Source organism: Centrocercus urophasianus, unplaced genomic scaffold (assembly GCF_019232065.1).
Source record: "Centrocercus urophasianus isolate 14NV4802_14NV808 unplaced genomic scaffold, USGS_Curo_1.0 seq_21, whole genome shotgun sequence".
NCBI lineage: Eukaryota > Metazoa > Chordata > Aves > Galliformes > Phasianidae > Centrocercus > Centrocercus urophasianus.
Genome location: NW_024884767.1, coordinates 171,942 through 191,324, shown reverse-complemented (window position 1 = coordinate 191,324; position 19,383 = coordinate 171,942). Strand labels below are relative to the sequence as shown.

The 19,383-nt window shown below is 40.6% G+C and overlaps 1 protein-coding gene across 1 annotated transcript in view; it reads right to left on the bottom strand.

Annotated features, from left to right (window-relative positions):
• Window positions 1-19,383, bottom strand: part of PLPPR1 (phospholipid phosphatase related 1) — a 78,659-nt gene that overhangs the window by 25,718 nt on the left and 33,558 nt on the right. Inside the window, exon 3 of the mRNA XM_042822754.1 lies at window positions 2,189-2,377. Within this exon, the coding sequence (XP_042678688.1) occupies window positions 2,189-2,377 (189 nt within the window). The remainder of the gene's footprint in view (window positions 1-2,188; window positions 2,378-19,383) is intronic.

Here is a 19,383-nt window from a genome sequence, read left to right as displayed (position 1 = left end):
GGAAAGGAAGAGGGAGTGGGAAAGAGGCAGGGGAGATTATAATCATCACAGTTTGAGTAGAAATGGCTGCACTTACTCCTTTTATTGAAACCTCTGGGGTGTTCAAGGATGTTCAATTGCATCAAAAATCACTTCCTGGACTTATACTGCCTGAACAACAGGCAGCACCTACCTGGGTATAGTTGCAGAGATACACACACAGTGGTTTGACCAGCAATGCAATGCAGGAACAGTTCTTACAGAGAATCTGAGCTTGCTTTCCATCTCACTTACCAGCTTTTTATTAACTATCATTGCCAAAACTCAGTCTTCAGCAGAAAACTGAGTGGAAACAGGGATCAACTAAAGCCAAAGTTTGAAATCATCCTGCAAGGACGGGAAAGTCTCTGAGAAAGAGAAGGGTATGAGAAACAGTCAAGTTGCTCAGACAAAAACATTGCACTGAGGACCTGTGAGCACAGAAAAAGATCCCTTTGACATCTGTTCTGTTGAGAATTAGCTCAATACTAAGAAATTATACAGAGAGGATTTAAGTAATATATTAATACTGCAACACAATAATATAAGTAAAACATTATGTAAGATGTTAATATATAATATGCTATGAATAAAAAGAAAAATGTTTGTTTATCCAGGAAGAATGATCTACTGTCTCCTTAGAGGGTTGTACACAGAGATCACAACAAAGCATGGAGTGAAGAGCTCCGCAATGGCACTGACCAAGTGTCACTGACCATTCTCTAAATGAAGCAGTAGAGTCTGTTCATCCCAAGGAGCTCATCCCAAGGAGCAGGGCTTACAACCTCAGATCCCATAATTTAGTGTGATTACTGTACCTCAGGATCAAAGCTGTAATCTCTGCTAGCAGTGTGCAAGACTGCTCTTTAACTGAAATTCTCTGTACACAAAACCCTCATTTGATGTTCTCTCCAATCTTTCACCTCCTGTTTAATAAACTGTGAAAATAGCATTGTTCAACTCCCAAAACCAGCTGTTCATAAGTAACTAGGAAAAAGTTACTGGGCCACTGATAGGAAAGAAATGTTGATCCAGCAGAGCAGAACCTGAAAGGTTTGCAGACAACTTTACCAGGAATCTTTAAAGAAGATCCAACTGAAAAAAGAGCAGTTTTAATAACATATCACTGAAACAAAGAACAGTCCTCCTACTAACTCCAGTGTCACAGCATCCAGATATAACAGCGTCACTCAAACTCACTTTAAAAGCACAGCCTGTGAAAGTTACTGTGAAGGTCACTAGGGAGAAATGTAGCATTTATTTTTTCATTTGCGAAACATCTTCCCTGCAGCAACTGAGTTCCAATAGAGAAAACAACACTGTTACTGCAGAGGATTTTCATAAGCTCCTGACATAAATCATTTTGAAATCACCACTCATTTTCACAAAGTCTCTTTTGATAAAAACTGTGGATGCAGATATCTTTCACATTTCTTATCAGGTTCTGTGTTACAATGTTTCATGCATTAATATTACTGCAGACTGTAAAATGAAATGGACTGTAGTCCAGCAATTAGCCTCTCACAAGTAAATATATAATAGATGGTTTTAATTAAGTTTTAAAAGATACACAAAGCAAAGTTAAGAAATACTAAAGATTAAAAAAAAAGGAAAAGAAAGCAACATAAGGAAACAAAGGATGTAGTCTGATGGGAATTTATCTGTGTGATTACAGAAACTTGAAATACAAAGGAGGGAGCATTCATACTTCTCTCAATATTGAGCATCTCTCTGTTTTTCTAAGCCCATAAAGCCCTACAACAGTCCTCTTACTACAGCAGCAAATAATCCTGACCATGCTTCACCTCCAGCCAACATTTTTCTCCTGCTTTATCCCCTTTTTTTTTTTTTTTTTAATATCCAGTAATAGATCACTTTTGCATTCATGCTTCTCTGGAGTCCAGACAATTGACAACTAATCACTGAGGTGGGCAAGCTATTGTAGCAGGCTTAACAAGCTCTACCACTCAATCTTACTTTGTGATTACCTCAGAATAATTACATCTGGAGATAACTGATGAAGATCATATTAGGCTAAGGCAAAGTGGAGACCAGTTAAGTGTAAATCAATTACAGCTGAAAAGAGAGGAAAGGGGACAGAGGTATTACAGGACTATTGCTGTTATTTATGGAGCAGCAGTGGAGAATTCAAATAATTTCTTATACTTACAATAGCTGTCGGAGTCGAAGCCAGCACACAGTAGAGCACCAGAGGTGAAATGAAGCTCTCATCCTCTGTTCCAGGGTATGGTTTCATCAAATTGCCATCCTGACAGAAGAAACCTTGGATATGCACCTGAAAAGTATCGGTGCACTCGAAATAGTAGGCAAGCAGAACAGTCCCAGCCATGATGACAAGCTGAAAATACAGCATGGTGACATAGAGACATTAGTTGTTTTTTTAACAGATGCAGCTATGCCTTCAAGCTACTCTAGTCCTGCAGACAATCCTCCCATCATCAACACCCCGACGGTCTTTGCAATGCTAGTGTGTGTGTGTGTGCATGTGCGTTTCTGCTTGCCGCTTTGCAACATCTGTTACATAAACCTTTTGGCAAATGACACTAATGAACGTCTCACATAGAAAGTGGGTCCGTAACGCAGCTTGTGGAGGGATGGGAGCTTTGGACAGCTACTTCATCAAAGGGCATGTGAGTGTCAGGGGCGGCGGCAATCAATGAAAGCTAGCAGGATAAGAGGCAGCACTGCAGGAGCAGAAAGTGGAAAGCTAAAACCTGTAGGGAGCTGGAAGGGATTGTTACAGGGATAAAGGAAGCTAAAGCCAAAATGCTTCCCTGCCGCAGCGGCAAGCCCACAATGGGGAATGCGTACTCTCTGCTCAACCAGAAGAGTCCTCTGTGGGTCAGATGAAGGCTCATCCTGAGGTAAACCTGCCTCCAGCCCCTCACCTTGCTCTTCATCTGCTGCTTACTAGGAAAACTTTAGGAAACTGCTCAGTAATCCTGTCTCTCCAGACAGTTGGCTGGGATCACTCTGCCCTGTTTGCCTATCCCATCCATTGCAACCACCTCTGGAGGAGTCTTTGGCTTGAATCTAGATCTTCACACTTAAAAATATGAACCATAAAGAGGTCTTGTCTCATTTTGTAGTTTACTGCTGATTAATTGCGCTGCCTGGAAAAGCTCAACTATTTTGTATGCATTCACCATTATTCTATGCAATCCACATCAGTCACAGAATCACAGAATGGCCAGGGTTGGAAGGGACGTCAAAGATCATGAATCTCCCACCCTCCACCACAGGCAGGGCCACCAACCTCCACATTTAATGATAGACCAGGCTGCGCAGGGCCCCATCCAACCTGGCCTTGAACACCTTCAGGGACGGGGCATCCACAACCTCTCTGGGCAGCTGTTCCAGCACCTCACCACTCTCTCTGTAAAGAATTTCCCCCTGGCATCCAACCTAAATCTCCTCTCCCTCAACTTAAAACCATTTCCTCTTGTCCTGCAGTTATCAACTCTTTCAAAGAGTTGATTCTCCTCCTGTTTGTAGGCTCCCTTTAGGTATTAGAATGCTGCAATGAGGTCACCCTGCAGCCTTCTTTTCTCCAGGCTGAACAAGCCCAGCTTCCTCAGCCTGTTCCCATAGTGGAGGTGCTCCAGACCCCTGATCATCTTCATGGTTCTCCTCTGGACCCTCTCAACAGCTCCCTATCTTTCTTGTACTGACCTGGACACAGTATTCCAGATGGGGCCTCACAAGAGCAGAGTACAGGGGGACAATCACCTCCCTGTCCCTGCTGGCCACCCCTCTGCTGATGGAGCCCAGGATACCATTTGCTTTCAGAGCTGCAAAGGCACACTGCTGGCTCATGTTAAGCTTTTCATCCATCAGGACCCCCAGGTCCTTCTCTGCAGGGCTGCTCTCAAGGACCGCTCCTTCCAGCCTGTACGGATGCCTGGGATTCCTCCGGCCCAAGTGCAAAACTCTGGGCTTTGCTGTGTTGAACCTCATCAGGTTCACCCAGGCCCACCTTTCCAGCCACATCTACATCCCTCCAATTTGGAGATAGGGATGTGGTGAGGGACCATGTCAAAGGCCTTGCTCAAGTGCAGGTAAATGACATCAGTCGCCTTTCCCTTGTTCACTGATGCCGTCACTCCATAGAAAGCCACCAGATAGGTTAAGCATGACCTTCCCCTGGTGAAGCTGTGCTGGCTGTCTCGGATCACAGCTCATTCCTCATGTAATCAAGCATGTTATCCAGGATGATCTGTTCCATGATCTTCCCAGGCACAGAGGTGAGACTCACTGGCCTGTAGTTCCTGGGGTCTTCCTTGCTGCCACATCTCCAAACAGCCTCACCAAGGCTGTCTCTAATCTAACATCTTACAATAAGCGAATACGCTAACTCATCATTCTTCTTCACTCTCTGACAGACAGCAAAAGAAACCTCACTTCAAAATCCTCATCACTTACAAAAGCAGTAATATTGATCTGGATATTATGACAATGAGAAGATCAAATTCACAGTAGTCATTGTAGAGGGTAGGTCCTCCTATCACTGCTATCATAAACATAGAAGTTCCTTTACTGTACGTTAGGAAAAAAACAATACAAACAAATTTGAAATACCAAACTCCAAAGTTCAAAACATTTTCCTTTCAAAAGATGCACATGAAAATTGCTTTACTGAGAGATTACCATAAGAACAGACCTTGTTCTAAAAAAGACACAATTTTTTTTTTTTTAAAAATTTTTTTTTTTTACAAACTATTTGTGTATTCCTCTGACCTAACCTTGCAACGGGCTGTGACAGCCAACAACGAATATTTGGGCAGTTGTTGGACCAAAATTAGAAGAAGAAAAAAAGAAATCAGAAAAATCATTCATGAAAGTAAACCACAGAAACTGATTTCTAGTATGAATGTACTGCATAAAATGTTAATCAAATGTTTCCTGAAGATTTTTGTTTTCTTCTGATTATTCAGTAACTTTTAGATCACAAACATACTCTGGAATTGCAGACATACAGTCAATACATGGCATCTTCTGCTCCTTTCCTGTCACACTTCTCCTGTGTCCAGTAGTGGGTCCTTTGGAGAAGACTGGACCACCGGAGAAGGCTGGAATCTCAAAAGACAGTCTGTGCATTTTGTCCTATGTAGTAGGTATCTCTGGAAGCATGTGAGCAAATGTACTTTTTTACTTCATCTGGACCATGTAGACTGAACTGCTCGAGTATTTCATTTCTGAAATGTGTACCTGAAAAAGTCCTTTGTTTGCTCAACTTTTACTCTTATATTCAAAACACAATACCTGCTCCAGTGGACGTTTTTTCAAATAAGTGTAAAGCAAGATGCTATTATTTATTTCCCAGAGACATTTAGAGCATCCTAGTTGAGTCAGTGGGACTTCCTATAAACAAACACAGCTCTATAATTAAGGGATTAGAAGATGAGAATTTAATTCCCTCTGTGGCTATAGATTACTTGATCAACCAATTTTATAAATTAATACCAGAGGAAGGCAGTGATGCTATCACCACTGCACCTGATAAAGACATAAACACGACAGACTACCTGAGTTGACTACCTGGGATGCAGCTTACTTCCAGCACTTCACACAACCAGGGTTGTCAATAATAACCTGACCCATCCCTCCTGTTCCAAACACATCTCCAGAAATGCTTCAGGTTGACAGCGTATAAAATAAAATGAGGTAGGACATAAAGAGATGGGTCAGTGGGAGCTGCTTTTTCCCTTGTCACAGGAAAAAGGAGAAAACAAGCACTGAACTTCTACCGTTCCTTGGATGGCACAGGAAAAGCGTATTTTTCAGGAAAAAAAAAAAAAAGCTTTTTGATGTTTTTCATTTGTTTGTTTGTTTATTTTTGCTTTTTTGTTGTTTGTTTGTTTTATGTGAAAGATTTCACTTATCCCAAAAGTACTCTCTAGCAGCAGTTGACCTTCCCAGTGCAACATGTTGCCTCAGTGCTGCATGAAAACACCTCCTGCATATGAAATGCCCCTCTACTTACTTATGTCATTACTGACCTACAGCACAGACATCTCAGTAATAAATCAAATCCTGTTCACAGCTTGGTTTTTGTGTTTTGATCTTCTGAGAAAAACAAATAAACAAGCAAATAAAAACATATCTGCAAAAACAGATAACAATCCTGAGAACGCTGGACATCTCAGGGAAACGGCAACAGCAAAACAGAAATTAGACCTGCAGTTTAACACATCCTTCTGTGGACCCATGAAGACAGGGGATTATATGAGGTACAGAAATTACAGACCAGTTATTTACGTGAATATGCGCAAAATTTTTGCTGCTCCTGTCAGCAGTCAGTGAAAACCTGACCATGTTTGTGGCATGATTCTGTGATTCATGTTGAGTATTCACTGTTGTCAACAGCTTCTTTTTATCTCCTTCTGCCTTTCCTTTTCTTTTTCTCCCCCTTTCCCTTTTCCTTTTTGTTTGGTGATAGTTTTGTGTTTATTTCTTGTGGCAATTGTGGCACTTTTGTTTTTACTAATCACAGATGCCTTAATCAGCTTTTGTCACCCACTCTTTCAATTAATAACACTAGGACTTAAAAGGACAAGTGCAGAAATCCTGGATTCTTGCAGCCATGGTAGCCTTGTAGCAGATAATTTTCCCTTTTCTCTTTATTTTAAAGTTTACAGTATTTGAATGAAGTGGTGAGGAAGTGCAGGTAGGCTGACAAGATAGAAACCATCTAGTGATATCGTTCAGAAGACGGAACACAGTTTAGCACTAATATTTCACAGGGTATACTTATCAGTCCTTACTGATGCATTTCCTTGAGTTCATTTGAGAAAAAATAACCCCCCCCAGTATTTCAGTTCAGAATAGCAACCGAGGAATAGAATTGTCTAAGGTGCTTAATGGCCTTCATTACACAGTATTTAAGCAAATCATAATCCTTAATGTTTTTCATAACTACTCCACTGTAAGATAAGAAAATGCTTTTATCACCATTTTACAGAGAGGAGACAAAAGCAGGAGATAAAATGACTTCCCTCGGGTCACCATTGAGCCTGTGGCTCAAACAAGATTTATCGTTCTGTTGGACTCCCTTTTTTCTGGTTTAGTCAATAATCTGCACATGAAAAACTCAGTGATGTATGCTCTGATCCTGATTCTGCAGAAGCTTGCCCATGATGCAGTTAACAAAGCACACCACATGTCTGATCCAGCCCCATTTAAAAACTTCCGCTTGACTTCAGACCTGCATCAACAATGTGGATTCAACTGGTTTGTGTTTTTCCCTAAGAGCAAGCTATTAAAATGCATTAATTCTGTAGCACCTCACTCAACACCTGTTCCTCCCCACGCTTTATATTCTGTACCTCTCTACAAGCCTGCCTGCACTGCTTCTCTCCTTGCAGACCTACCTATCACAGCACCCTTTAAACTGTGGGAACTCTATGGAAAAAAAAAAAAAGAAAAAAAAAAAAAAAGAAAAAAAAAAAAGAGGAACAACTGTTTAAATGTCCAAGAAATAGGAAGCAAAGCACATAACCTTCTTTCAACCCATAATTATTTTTTGCAAGTGATAATTATATGAGTGTGCCCTGAGTACAAAGAAAGAGATCCTCAGAGTAAGAAACATGAGTCAGACACATTAATCCCTGGGTTCTGGGATACATCCAGAAATCCTCCCCTTCACCTTAACACTGTGAGAATGTCTCCAAGAGCGATGTAAAACCAAAACAGAATTACTTTAATTGCAGCCAGCGGGATTCAGTTCCCAGACTGCATACACTCTCTTCAGCACAGCTGGAAACTCTCAGAGGATTAGTACCTTTTCTAGATGGCTGTGAGCACAAAAGGGCCTACTGCTTTGCAAACAAGAAAACAAGAGGGCAGCTCCATTTTGGAGGGAGACATAAAGCTGTAAAAGACAGAGCCTAAAGGAAAAAGACAACTGACAGCAGGAGACCGAGCTTTCTGATCAGCTTGAACACTCCCTAGGGTACTTAACAAGGGACCAAGAACTTGAAGGAGAAAGGAAAGTGGTTATAAAAATTTCTCATGCACACAAGCAAACAGCCACTGCAAAAGTTTCCCACTGCTATGTGCACTGAGCTACTTTGTCACTTGTATAAATCATAATGCAAATCCATATAGATGAATTTGGAAATAAAACAAGCAAGTACTGTTGGTATTTGTATATAAATAGGTAAATTCTTTCAGCTTATCAGCCTTTCCACACACTACTGATAACATATCTTACAATGCCTTTAATGTGTGTGACTGATAACTGAAAAACTATTCTTGCACATAAATGACAACATAAAAGACCACATTTCTATTCCTTCTGAAAGAAACCAAACACTTTGTATGACATTTTCTGTTGTGGATAGTCAGTCACAGAATTACTGCAGCCCTCCTCAGTTTATTTGTTTCCACTAACCTTCACTGCATTTAATTCCATAAATTGAAAATCACTAATTTAATGAGCAGAGCAATACAAACTTGCCTAAGTGTTCTCAGCTCTGGGCACATGTGGCTCACACTTCCAATCTTTGTAAGCAGACTTGCACCTTCCCTTCCAAACCAGGTCTGGTGACCCATTGCTACACAAAGACTGAAAAATCCTGCTGTGTTTTAATAAGCCAGCTGGTAAGAGTGTGGTATGCTGTGAAAACAGGTTAGCTATGTATGGCACTCTCAGAAGTTTTACTGCTGGAAGGAGCTGTTAGGAGTGTGTCATTGCTCTTTGCTGGACAGTACCAGTAAAACTTACCATCACATCCCAGGCTGTTCTGCCCAGAGGGAGTGACCATTTTCAGTCTAGGCACCTTGGCAATGCTTTCTAGGACTTCCAGTGCTGATGCTGCAGCAGGGGGTGTCACAAGCACAGACAACTAGAAGCAATCCCCAATATCACGAAACTTGTGCCTACAGAGACCCGTTTGTAACTTTCTACAAAGGGGTCTGAAGGTCTCACTTGCATGTTTCTATAAAGGCAGATAAAGTCTCCATCTAAAAATTACTGAGACAGTTTCCTGAAATATCCTCATTAGAGTGAAATCTGAAATTCATGCTGGTGTAGGGGCCATGAATTTTCTTTGAAGTGCTACCTTTACTTATCTCTAGCCAACAGATTAAACTGCCTTCATCTGACGTAGATTTCTTCTGATGTTGGTACCTGGAAAAAAACACATCATCTCACCTGTAAGACTTTGCTTTCTTAAATAATCCACTTTCCCTCATCTACTGGCAGAAGAATTGGATTTGTGTTAGTAGAAGACAGTTTTACTCAAAACAGTTAGTGGGAGAAGCATTTCCATGGTATGTCTCTGGATATTTCTGTAGCGCTACTGAAACTGAGATGAAGCCATGACTGCAACTTCTCAAGACAGGTCTAAATATTCACATTGTAGATAATAAAGTGGAAAGGAAACAGTTAAACAGCTGCTTCAGAAAAGCCTGTCCTTACATAGCAAAGAAGATGGAGACAACAATTAATTACAGGTCCATCTGATCCAGATGCGCCTCTTCTCCCACTGAGGTGTGAGGGTAATAGGTACATTTCACCCATTAGCATTAATGAGAGATAGCAGTGTAAACTCTTCAGGGATCAACAACAGCCTCGATCTCTACAGCAGTTTGTTAAGCATCTGTTCTGTACCATTTTATCACAAATGACATGCCTTAAAAGGTTTCACCTTGGTATTCCTGTAGCACATCCAGGTCTGCAGAAAGAGGGAGTGTGCATCACTCAGCAAAGGGCTCTTGCAGTCTCTGACCACAGCAAAATAATGGCTGCAAATGGATGCCGAGGATCTTGCCAACTACACAATTCTTAGGTTGCAGAAGGACTGGATGCAGCAAATCATTTTTAATGTTCAATAGAGTATTACCAAAAAAAATCACAGCTGCTAGAGGAATGTATCATGAAATAATACTTGGAGACAGCAGGAATAACTTACACTGAACTTCCACCTAACACATAGGTTGCTCTCAAAGTATAATGCCTTCTATTTATTTCCCCGGAAGCCACAACAGATAGAAAGAGCACATTAACATCATTAGATTTAGCAAATCGGTATCATTTTTTTCCACATGGAGGAGTTCAGTTCCACTTCCACACCTTTGCTCAAGCTGCTCTTCCGCATCAGGCAGCGTTCTGTCAAACTGCCCCTCTGCTGCCATCCATCACATGGCAACGACATGTAACGGGATATGGGTGGGAAGGTTCAACCTCTGCTGCCCTATGACCAATATCCACGTCTGTCGATGTGAGCCAACAACATAAAATAAGAAGCATTTCTTTCAGAGCAGCCCTCACAGTAAAGTAATTCCAAGTGAGCAGTTTAATGCAGGATAACTACATATTTTATGCTGTGCCTGAATAAATATGGAAGCCAGTGATCTATCAGAGCTGCCACTACTCAGAAGCATTTTCGATCCATCACCTGATATAACTGCCTTTGCAGTCTGATCCTGAGATCACTTTTCTCTAGGAACTGTGGTTCAAAGTCAGGTCTGTCCTGTGAACAGACAATTTCAGGGTACAGCTCTGCTGTAAGAGTTTTTTTGTTCCAGCAGCAAGGTGACACAAGCTGGAAAAGATCTCAGAGAATGCTAACAGCATACATGGGCCTTTGAGACTGGGATTGTGTGGAAACCCGTCTGATCTCAACAGAACTTCCTACTTGTCCATTTCCAGAATTAATAGTCCAGCTTTACAATTTTGGTAATTAAGTTCAGTCATATATATATTCAGTCAATATAGCTCATAAGGCCGAAGAAGAAACTCTCAGAGACAAAAAAAGGACTTTACGTGTTCCTAATTAATACATTTCAGAAAAGATATTTCATGAGATTACAGTGGTCTCAGCTTCCTTTTTACGGCCAGTCCTTGGAGAATTTCTATCTACTACAAGTTCATCTTACCCTGCAGATAATGTGAAGCTACCCAGGAGCTCACCAAGGAGGAAGCCAGATTTCTCCAAATTTAGCTGCATTAAAGCAGTAAAGAACTCCTAATGGCATCAGAGACATAAAGTTATGTCTTTAAATAGTCTTTAAATATGTCTTTAATGTCTTTAACATGTCTTTAAAAGTTCTTTAAAAGTTCTTTAACTGGAAAAACATTTTTTGTAAATAGGAAATCAACTGAACCTCAGTATGAGGCTTGATTATCAAGCATAATTCAACCCACTCCAGGTCTTTACTTCAAAGCAAGGTTTCAGCCTTTTTATTTGTAGATCCTTACGTTTTGCCAGTGATTTTTACACAATAAATTTAAGCCTATTTTTTGACCGGTAAGTGTGACCCATGCATCACAGGCTGAAACTGTCAGCATAAAGGAAGGAGGAAAGCCTAACCACATGCTGTGCTGTGTATTTAATAGTACAATAGCTTTTATGTACCCAAGGTTGGAACATGAATACAAACTAAGCCCAAAGCATTAATTATTCTTCCATTTGCTCCAGGCACCAAGGTAGGATAGGAATAAATGGAGATACTGAGGCCAGTGATTTGAAAGACTCGTGCAGAGCTGGCAGATTTCTGAACTTCAGCTGCAGAGCTCCTCTACAGCCTATAATCCTGAGTTACACCTATCAATTAAAAGCACATTTTTATCCTGGCATTTCTGTTTTCAAAATTAATAGTTCTCCATAATAACACAAAAATCAAAGCAGCATATGACCTCCATCATTATTTTCAGTTTCTATGAGAGATGTATTTGTTCATAACAGATTTTCTCTCAGTCTCCTTCACTGATTCTCTGGGGACTGCTAAGAAGATAGGAGGAAAGCTACTTCAATACACATGGCGTGATGGGGTATGCAACTCTTAAAAGCAACTCCTATAGGAGTTGTAGCAGCAGATGAAACACAAGGCTGTAGCAGGAAGAGAGAGAAGACCTTAGAAAACATCCTTCATCCTTCTAACGGAACAGTAATGGCAACCTCAGTGACTCGTTGGCTGCCTGCCCTTTCAGGCTGCTAACAAGGACGTTAGAACACATTTTAACTTTGGGATATTTTCTCTGATATCAACACCAAAAGGTGCATAAGCTTCTGAGGAGACATGGTGCCATATCACATGAAAGCATCACATAATACTGTCCTGTCAAAAAACCTCAGAATTTTCCTAGATCACTGATCTCTGACACAGTCTTTATCAGCTAAGAAACTGACATCAATAACAGTCTGCCCTCCTCTCTATCCTAAATATCCTACTTTTTCAGTGCACTTCTCATTTGTGGTGACAATTCAAGAGACAGAGATATCTATTTTCAAAGCCCGGTTTGCTGACCACCTATCACAGAAGAAATAGATCTCCTCTCCTTGATAAAAATGAATGCTTTAATACTACAAAATTTGCTGGCCTTTTTCCACCCACACTTTTCTATTAATGCCTCAGTACTATACCACACCAGCCCAAACATGCCAAATATGAAACTGTGTGGCATGAAATGCCCAAACGGCTATGAGCTGCAGCAGGCTTTTGCCCTCACTGTCTACCCAAACTCCTCCTGGATAAAAAAAAATGCACAAATTTCTGCATTTATATGGCAGTGTTTGTGCAAGCTGTGGATAATGACTGGGACAGAGCTGACAAGGGTATCCCAACAGAATACCCAAGACCTGACACCCAGGGATGGCTGGGGATACCTCAGTCCCATCCTGTCCCACCTTTCACCATGGGATTCAAGGCCCATGGCTTCATCTTGTAACACCCCAACTCTGTTCCCAGTGCATTCATCACACTCTTGCCAACCTGGGGATGCCTGTGGGCAGCCTCCTTGAATGGGCATGACCTGTGAAAGGCCAAATTCACTGCTCCCTCATGTCTGAGAAGGACAACACAGGTTTCTTTACTTTCTTCAGAGGGAATGCATGTAGGAGTGGATGTCCCTATGAGCTATGGACAGTTAATGCTATGGATACTCGCACAGGACTGTATGTAGCTCAGACAGGCAGCAAGATGAATGGGTAAACACTTCAGACTTTCCACCACAGGTGTTACTGCAAACTGGAAGAAGCACAGCAGTGTTCTTTTACTCACCAACAGTGGAGGAAAAGTACTTCCACTGTGACTTGAAGAGTGAGGAAATGAATCCCCAGCTATTTTATGGAATCATGTTGCCTAATGCAAGAGAGTCTATAGAAATCAACACTAATGATATCTTTTCTTTTTTAGAAGACAGATAATAGAAGCCATGAAAAGGCCTATCATTTAGCTCCTTGTAGTTTAACCCTGCAGTAAACCATTTGTTCAACCTTTCACAATTACTTCATTTTGGCGAGGCATATTTCACTGTAATCATCTGACTCCATGGAATTTTGAAGACACCTCCTCTCCTTTAAGATTTAGTTCCTATATGGCTATAGTATTTCCCTGTATCCTGTCAATGAAACAAACAGTAGAAAGAGTGTCATGTGTGTCAATTGTAAAGCTTTTTTTCTGTTAATTTTCACATCATAAGCTTTTTCATAGAGCAGACTTAAAAACAATATGATTTATTTGAGCTGGATAAGTTACGGTGAGAGATATGATGGATTATTATTTTTTTAATTTAAGGCAAGTATTTCTGCACAGTAGTGCTATCTACTGAGCATGATGTCTACCTCTCCTTAAATCCAAAGAAGATTTTCGAAGGCTTATCAGCAGGGGGCAATAATGTGACATTAAATTCCAAATCCAAATTAACAATCAACTCTGCAATGCCTGTTGTTATTTTATGATTAATAAGAAAGGTTTTTCCTTGTATTTTTCACAAGATCATTTCATCTTTTTTAAAGTATTGCTGGAATCCCAAGCCATTTTCTGACACTAGACATCTGTTTAATGGGCATTGTGAGTTTCCTTCTGGTTGCAAAAACTGTCTTTGTTGTTGTTTGATGCATTTTAGGAGAACCTGATTTTGTGTACAGCCATCTCTTTTAAAGCAGATTATGTCCAGCAGAAAGAAATGGTGGTTTCAACGTATCCAAGATTACTTGGAATGAGCATCAGTTGCTCCCTGACATCCCGTATACGCATTTGAGGAAATGACTGACAGTGCCTTTATTTCCTAGGCTTGTACGCTGGCAGTAGCTACTGACCTGGAGAAGAGAGGTATTTCCAGAAGGAAATTTTAAAATAGCAACATACTCCCTTCAGAGTGCTCATTTCATACTCCACTGACAACAGAGGGCAAAGTAACCACTCTGATCGTTTAAATGGTCAGTCACAGAGAATGCATCCATGTGTTCATGCCAATAGGACTTTATCGTCTGTTTTCTGACACTAAGAAAGCACACAAAGAATATACCATTATTTTGCTGAACTCTTATAGAAGGTAATTCACAAAGCTCCTCTATCAGAAACATAATCTAGCAATGAACTGATGACTGAAGGAGCCAAAGTTAAAAAAGGAAATGTAACTGTGGCACTGCTCTATTCCTTGGTCTTTCACTCCTGATTGATGCTATCACACTGTACTCTGGTCCTTGCTTTGTTCATATTACACACTATTAGTGTGCAGTTATTGAATCATCTCTGATTTCCTGTATTAAAATCCATGTATAATTTATAATAATCCACAGTATGCCCACATATGTAGCATAATGAGCCAGTAATTTACATAGGTTGCTTCAAAAGTAATGCCTTCTATTTATTTCCATGGAAACTGCAACAGATACAAAGAGCACACCATCACTACTGGATAGAGCAAATTCTCAGCTACAATCACTATATTTCTGTGTGGAACAAGAGAGGTGCCTAAGGACTGGAGGACAGCCAGTATCATTTCAATCTTCAAAAAGGGCAAGAAGGAGGATCTGGAAAACTACAGGTCAGTCAGCCTCACCTCTATCCTTGTAGAGGCGATGGAACAAGTTGTTCTGGATGCCACCTCCAAGCAATTGGAAGAGAAGATGGTTATCAGGAGAAGTCAACATAGATTCACCAAGGGGAGATCATGCTTGACTAACTTGCTAGCTTTCTATGATGTCATCACTGTCTGGGTAGATATGGGGAGAACAGTGATTACTGTCTACCCTGATTTCAGCAAGGCTTTTGATGCTTTCTCCCACAGCATCCTTGTTATGAAACTTAGAAAGTGTGGGATAGATGAGTGGATGATGAAGAAGACTGAGAACGAGCTGACTGGCAGAGCTCAGAGAGTTGTCATGAGTGGTGCAGTGTTTGGAGGCCTGTAACTAGTGGTGTTCCCCAGAGGCTGGTGCTGTGTCTGGTCTTTGTCAACGACCCGAATGAAGTGATAGGGTCCACCCTCAACAAGTTTACTGATGTTACAAAGCTGGGAGGAGTGGCTGATATACTGAAAGGCTCTGCTACCATTCAGCAAGCCCTGTATAGGAAAGAAAGTTGGGTGGGGAGAAATCTGATGAGGTCTAACAAGAGCAAGTGTAGAGTCTTGCACCTGGGAAGGAATAACCACATGTATCAGTACATGTTAGGGGGTGATCTGCTGGAGAGGAGCTCTACAGAGAAGGCCCTGGGTGTCCTAGAGGACAACAAGGTGACTATGAGCCAGCAGTGTGCCCTGCTGGCCAAGAAGGCCAACAACATACTGGGATGCATTAAAAAGAACATGGTCAACAGGTGAAAGGAGGTGAGGCCACCTTTAGAATACTGAATACAGTTTTGGGCTCATCATTTGAAAAAAAAGACAGCAAACTCCTAGGAGGAGTCCAGTGGAGAGACAGAGATGATAAAGGGCCTGGAGCATCTGCTCTATGAGGAAAGGCTGAGTAACCTTTGTTTGTTCAGCCTTGGGAAAAGAAGATAACGGATCTGATAAATGTTGATAAGTATCTAAAGGGAGGTGGGAAGCAAATGGATGAGGCTGGGATCTTGTCAGTAGTGTGCAGTGATAGGAGAAGGACAGATGGTATAAAACTTGAGCATACAAGTTTATACAAACACATGAAAGAACTTATTTATGGTAGGGGTGACAGAGCACTGCAACAGGCTGCCCAGAAGGTTGTGGAGTATCCTTCTATGCAATTTTTCAAGACCTGTGTGGACACCTATCTGTGTGACTTATTGTAGGGTACCTGCTTTGCAGGGGGTTTGGACTGGATGATCTGTTGAGGTCCCTTCTAACCCTGCAATACTGTAATTCTGTGAATATATATATAAACACAGTAACACAGGGACTTTTAGCAACATTCAGATATTATCCATACCAGCAACATGTACATGCAGCTGTTCTTGTTTTGTTTTGTTTTTCTTTTAGGGCAAAAACTTGTTTTTTAACAGTAAAAGGAAAAGCTGTATTAACAAAGGCTCTCACAATGACCCGTGAGATTGGCAGGGCTCTTCTATGTGTGAAAACTAAGAATCTTCTCTCAGAAAAACCTGATGCATATAATGCAATTTTCCTTTAAAATCTCAGAAGCATGGAATAATACTGGGTTTCCTGATAAATGTGAGATTTATAGAAGCTAAGAGACAAAAAAGAATTAAACTTCCATCCGCCAAAAGGGAGAATAGATTAGAATTTTTTATTTTTTTTTTTTTGAACAGAGAGAATGTTTTCACAAAGTATTATTAAAATCTCTGAGCCCCACGCATAATGTGTATTTTCCCTCAAGCAGATCCCATGAGCTTTTCGGCAGGTGGCATTAATGCACCATCCAATTCCAAATGGCATGCAGCCAGGAAACTGCTGCTTCCAGCAATTAACACCTTAAAATGATCAACAAACTGTGGCAAAGAGTAATTTCCTTACTAGAAAAGCCTGCCTTAAAATGGCATCTGTTCTAAATGTTTCTTTTTAGCAACAGTAGCAGACCATAGATGTGTTTTGACTACTCTGACATTGAATTAGAAGAAGAAAAGGGCACATTTTCCCACATTTTCCCATGTTTTCCCTTCTCTTCCCATTAGAGTGTCTGTAGATTCAGCATTTTCAAATGAAGAGAACATGAATGAAATATTTTAGCATTCAGGTGTGTACAAGCATCAATAATATCTACACAGTTCTCTCTCAAGGAGAAGATTTGTTTCTAGCTTGATGTATCTTCAAGTTTTAAAACTTGATCTCCAACTAAGAAGAGCAAGACAAGTAGAGAAGAATAAGAGATATTCTAATGGCAGACATGAATGGCCATATAGAATCCACATGGAGTGATGAGTTATGTTCCAGGGCTAGATGGCCTATGTATCTAGGGCTTTCCCAAAGCAGACAGTAGAAAATCCTGGAAATGCCTTCTGGACTCATGGATGAAACTCTTCTCTACTTCTCAAAACCCACCACCAACACATTACAAATACTTTCATGTTTCAAGAATCATGCAAGCAGCCATTGCTAGAAACAGATGCTTTGAAAGATGCTTGTTTGGTTGGAAAACTTGGAACATTTGTCACTTATTCTTCAAAACACAGGCTGAATTTTTTCGATATCATGAAACTGCCCAGAGGAGGGGTAGGAAATACAAAACAGTCTACCAGGATGTCCTCGGAGAAATAGCATGCTAATGCTGTAAAAAATTGATTTGATTGGCACACACATTTTATTTGCATAAGGCTGTTGCCCATAGAATTGTCCAACAGAAGGACCCCCTTGAAAGCTGAAATCCTGCCCCTGGCTAAAATAATTTCTGAGTTGCCATAAAATACTGAGAATGGCTCACTGACTGATGGTATTTCACTGTACAAATGGCTCATAAAAGCTGTTAAATCTGTAGTGTACTCTAAAGGTATTTTAGTCTAATGACTATGTTCACTTACATAGGAGTGTATTTTCTCCTTACTTACTTACGTCGGGATGATCTATTCCTCAGATGACAAGCAGCATCCGACCTTGACAAGAATTGGGATTCTGGCACAACAAACCAATATTTCTTTTTCTGAATGCTTTCCATGACTGCTGTGCTCATGGCATCGTCATGTGGTATCTTTAAGGTGTTCACTGAGAGGTCTGAAGGTATGTTTTGATTTCAGAGGTGTCCTTGCAGGTAGAAAAGCAAGCACCTTTCTGCAGATTGAAAGGACTGGCAATGGCAGTATCAGATGATAAAAAGATAAAGTAAAATGTGAAGGGAGCAAAGATCTGAAGGAAGTGAAAACCAAACCACACCAAAACACAATCCTTATTTCCCTTGTGCTTATTTTCAGACCACTAAATTTAAATATTAATGATGGACTGAGTAACATTTCCAGTGAAATATTTGAGTAAAGCTCAGAGAAAACCAGTCACCAAGTGATTTTTTTCCAACCTTGACTTCTGGATAATGCCAAAGTGCACTACAGCAGAGTAGCTTTCTGCAATAGAGTACACTCCTCCTGATAAAGAGTTGTTTGTTCATGTCCAAGATGCATCTTTCTCTTCCTGAAAATCATTCCCAACTTTCCTCCACATGGAAAAAAAACAGTTACCTTCCTTCAAGAAGCCATTGGGATCAGTAGGCCATTGCCTCATCCGCACATCGTTATTCTTCTGACGAATACCAAAGAAGCTAAAAAAAAGTTCCCTGTCAGATGGACAAAACTAAAAGCTGCTGGCATCATATCTGGTCAAAGGAAGAGGAAACTGTTTTTCATTCCCAGCACCTTTACCTTGTAGGCACAAGTATTTTCCTAGGAGGAAATCCTTACAAAAGTGTCACAGAGTTGCTGTGCAGTGTTAGAAAGAGCAGCTCTCCAGAAGTCCTATGTTACTTATACTGAGAATACTCTCTCAATCTGCTCTCTCATTAGCCGTTTCGTAGCTTTCATCTCTCCTGTTCTAGAAACATAAAAAAGGTCCCTTTTTTTTTTTCTGCTCATCAATTTGCCTCTTAGGAAAGACAATCTCAAGCAGAGACGGGCCTCTCAGGTTCTTAAAAGCTACCCCTTTGGGCAATGCAAATTTGAGTAGAAAGAAAATCTAGTTCTAAAAAAAATCAGTACCTTCCCCCATTTATATTTCAGTGAACATTTGTGGGTAGACCATAACACTGAAGAGATGTGAGGTTTAGAGAAACAGTAATAAACTCAGTTTAACGCTTAGGTAAAACTACTGTTCTACAGTATTTCACAACTCAGAATACTTGAAAGTAAGCACAAAGTTTCACACAAGCCAAACATTCAGACACTCCATATTTTGAACCTATTTCTGTCACCTCTGGAAAAAAATAACGCTGCTGACACTGATTTCCAAAGGTGCTAACAACAGACTCTATTATGTGAAATTTTAATAATCACAGAAGTGCTGTGGGTTGGTGTTTGAGGTTAGGAGCAGGTAAATAATTTGGCAGAAATTAATGTGCGTCCACAGACAAAAGGCTACAGTCAGATCCTATGACACATCTGTCTTTGCATAGAAGGGGCTTTCCCTCCGATAGGTGGCAGCTCCACAAGCTAGCTGTGGTCATGCCAAAAAGGAGCACATTTCATTGCTTTTTGCTAAGA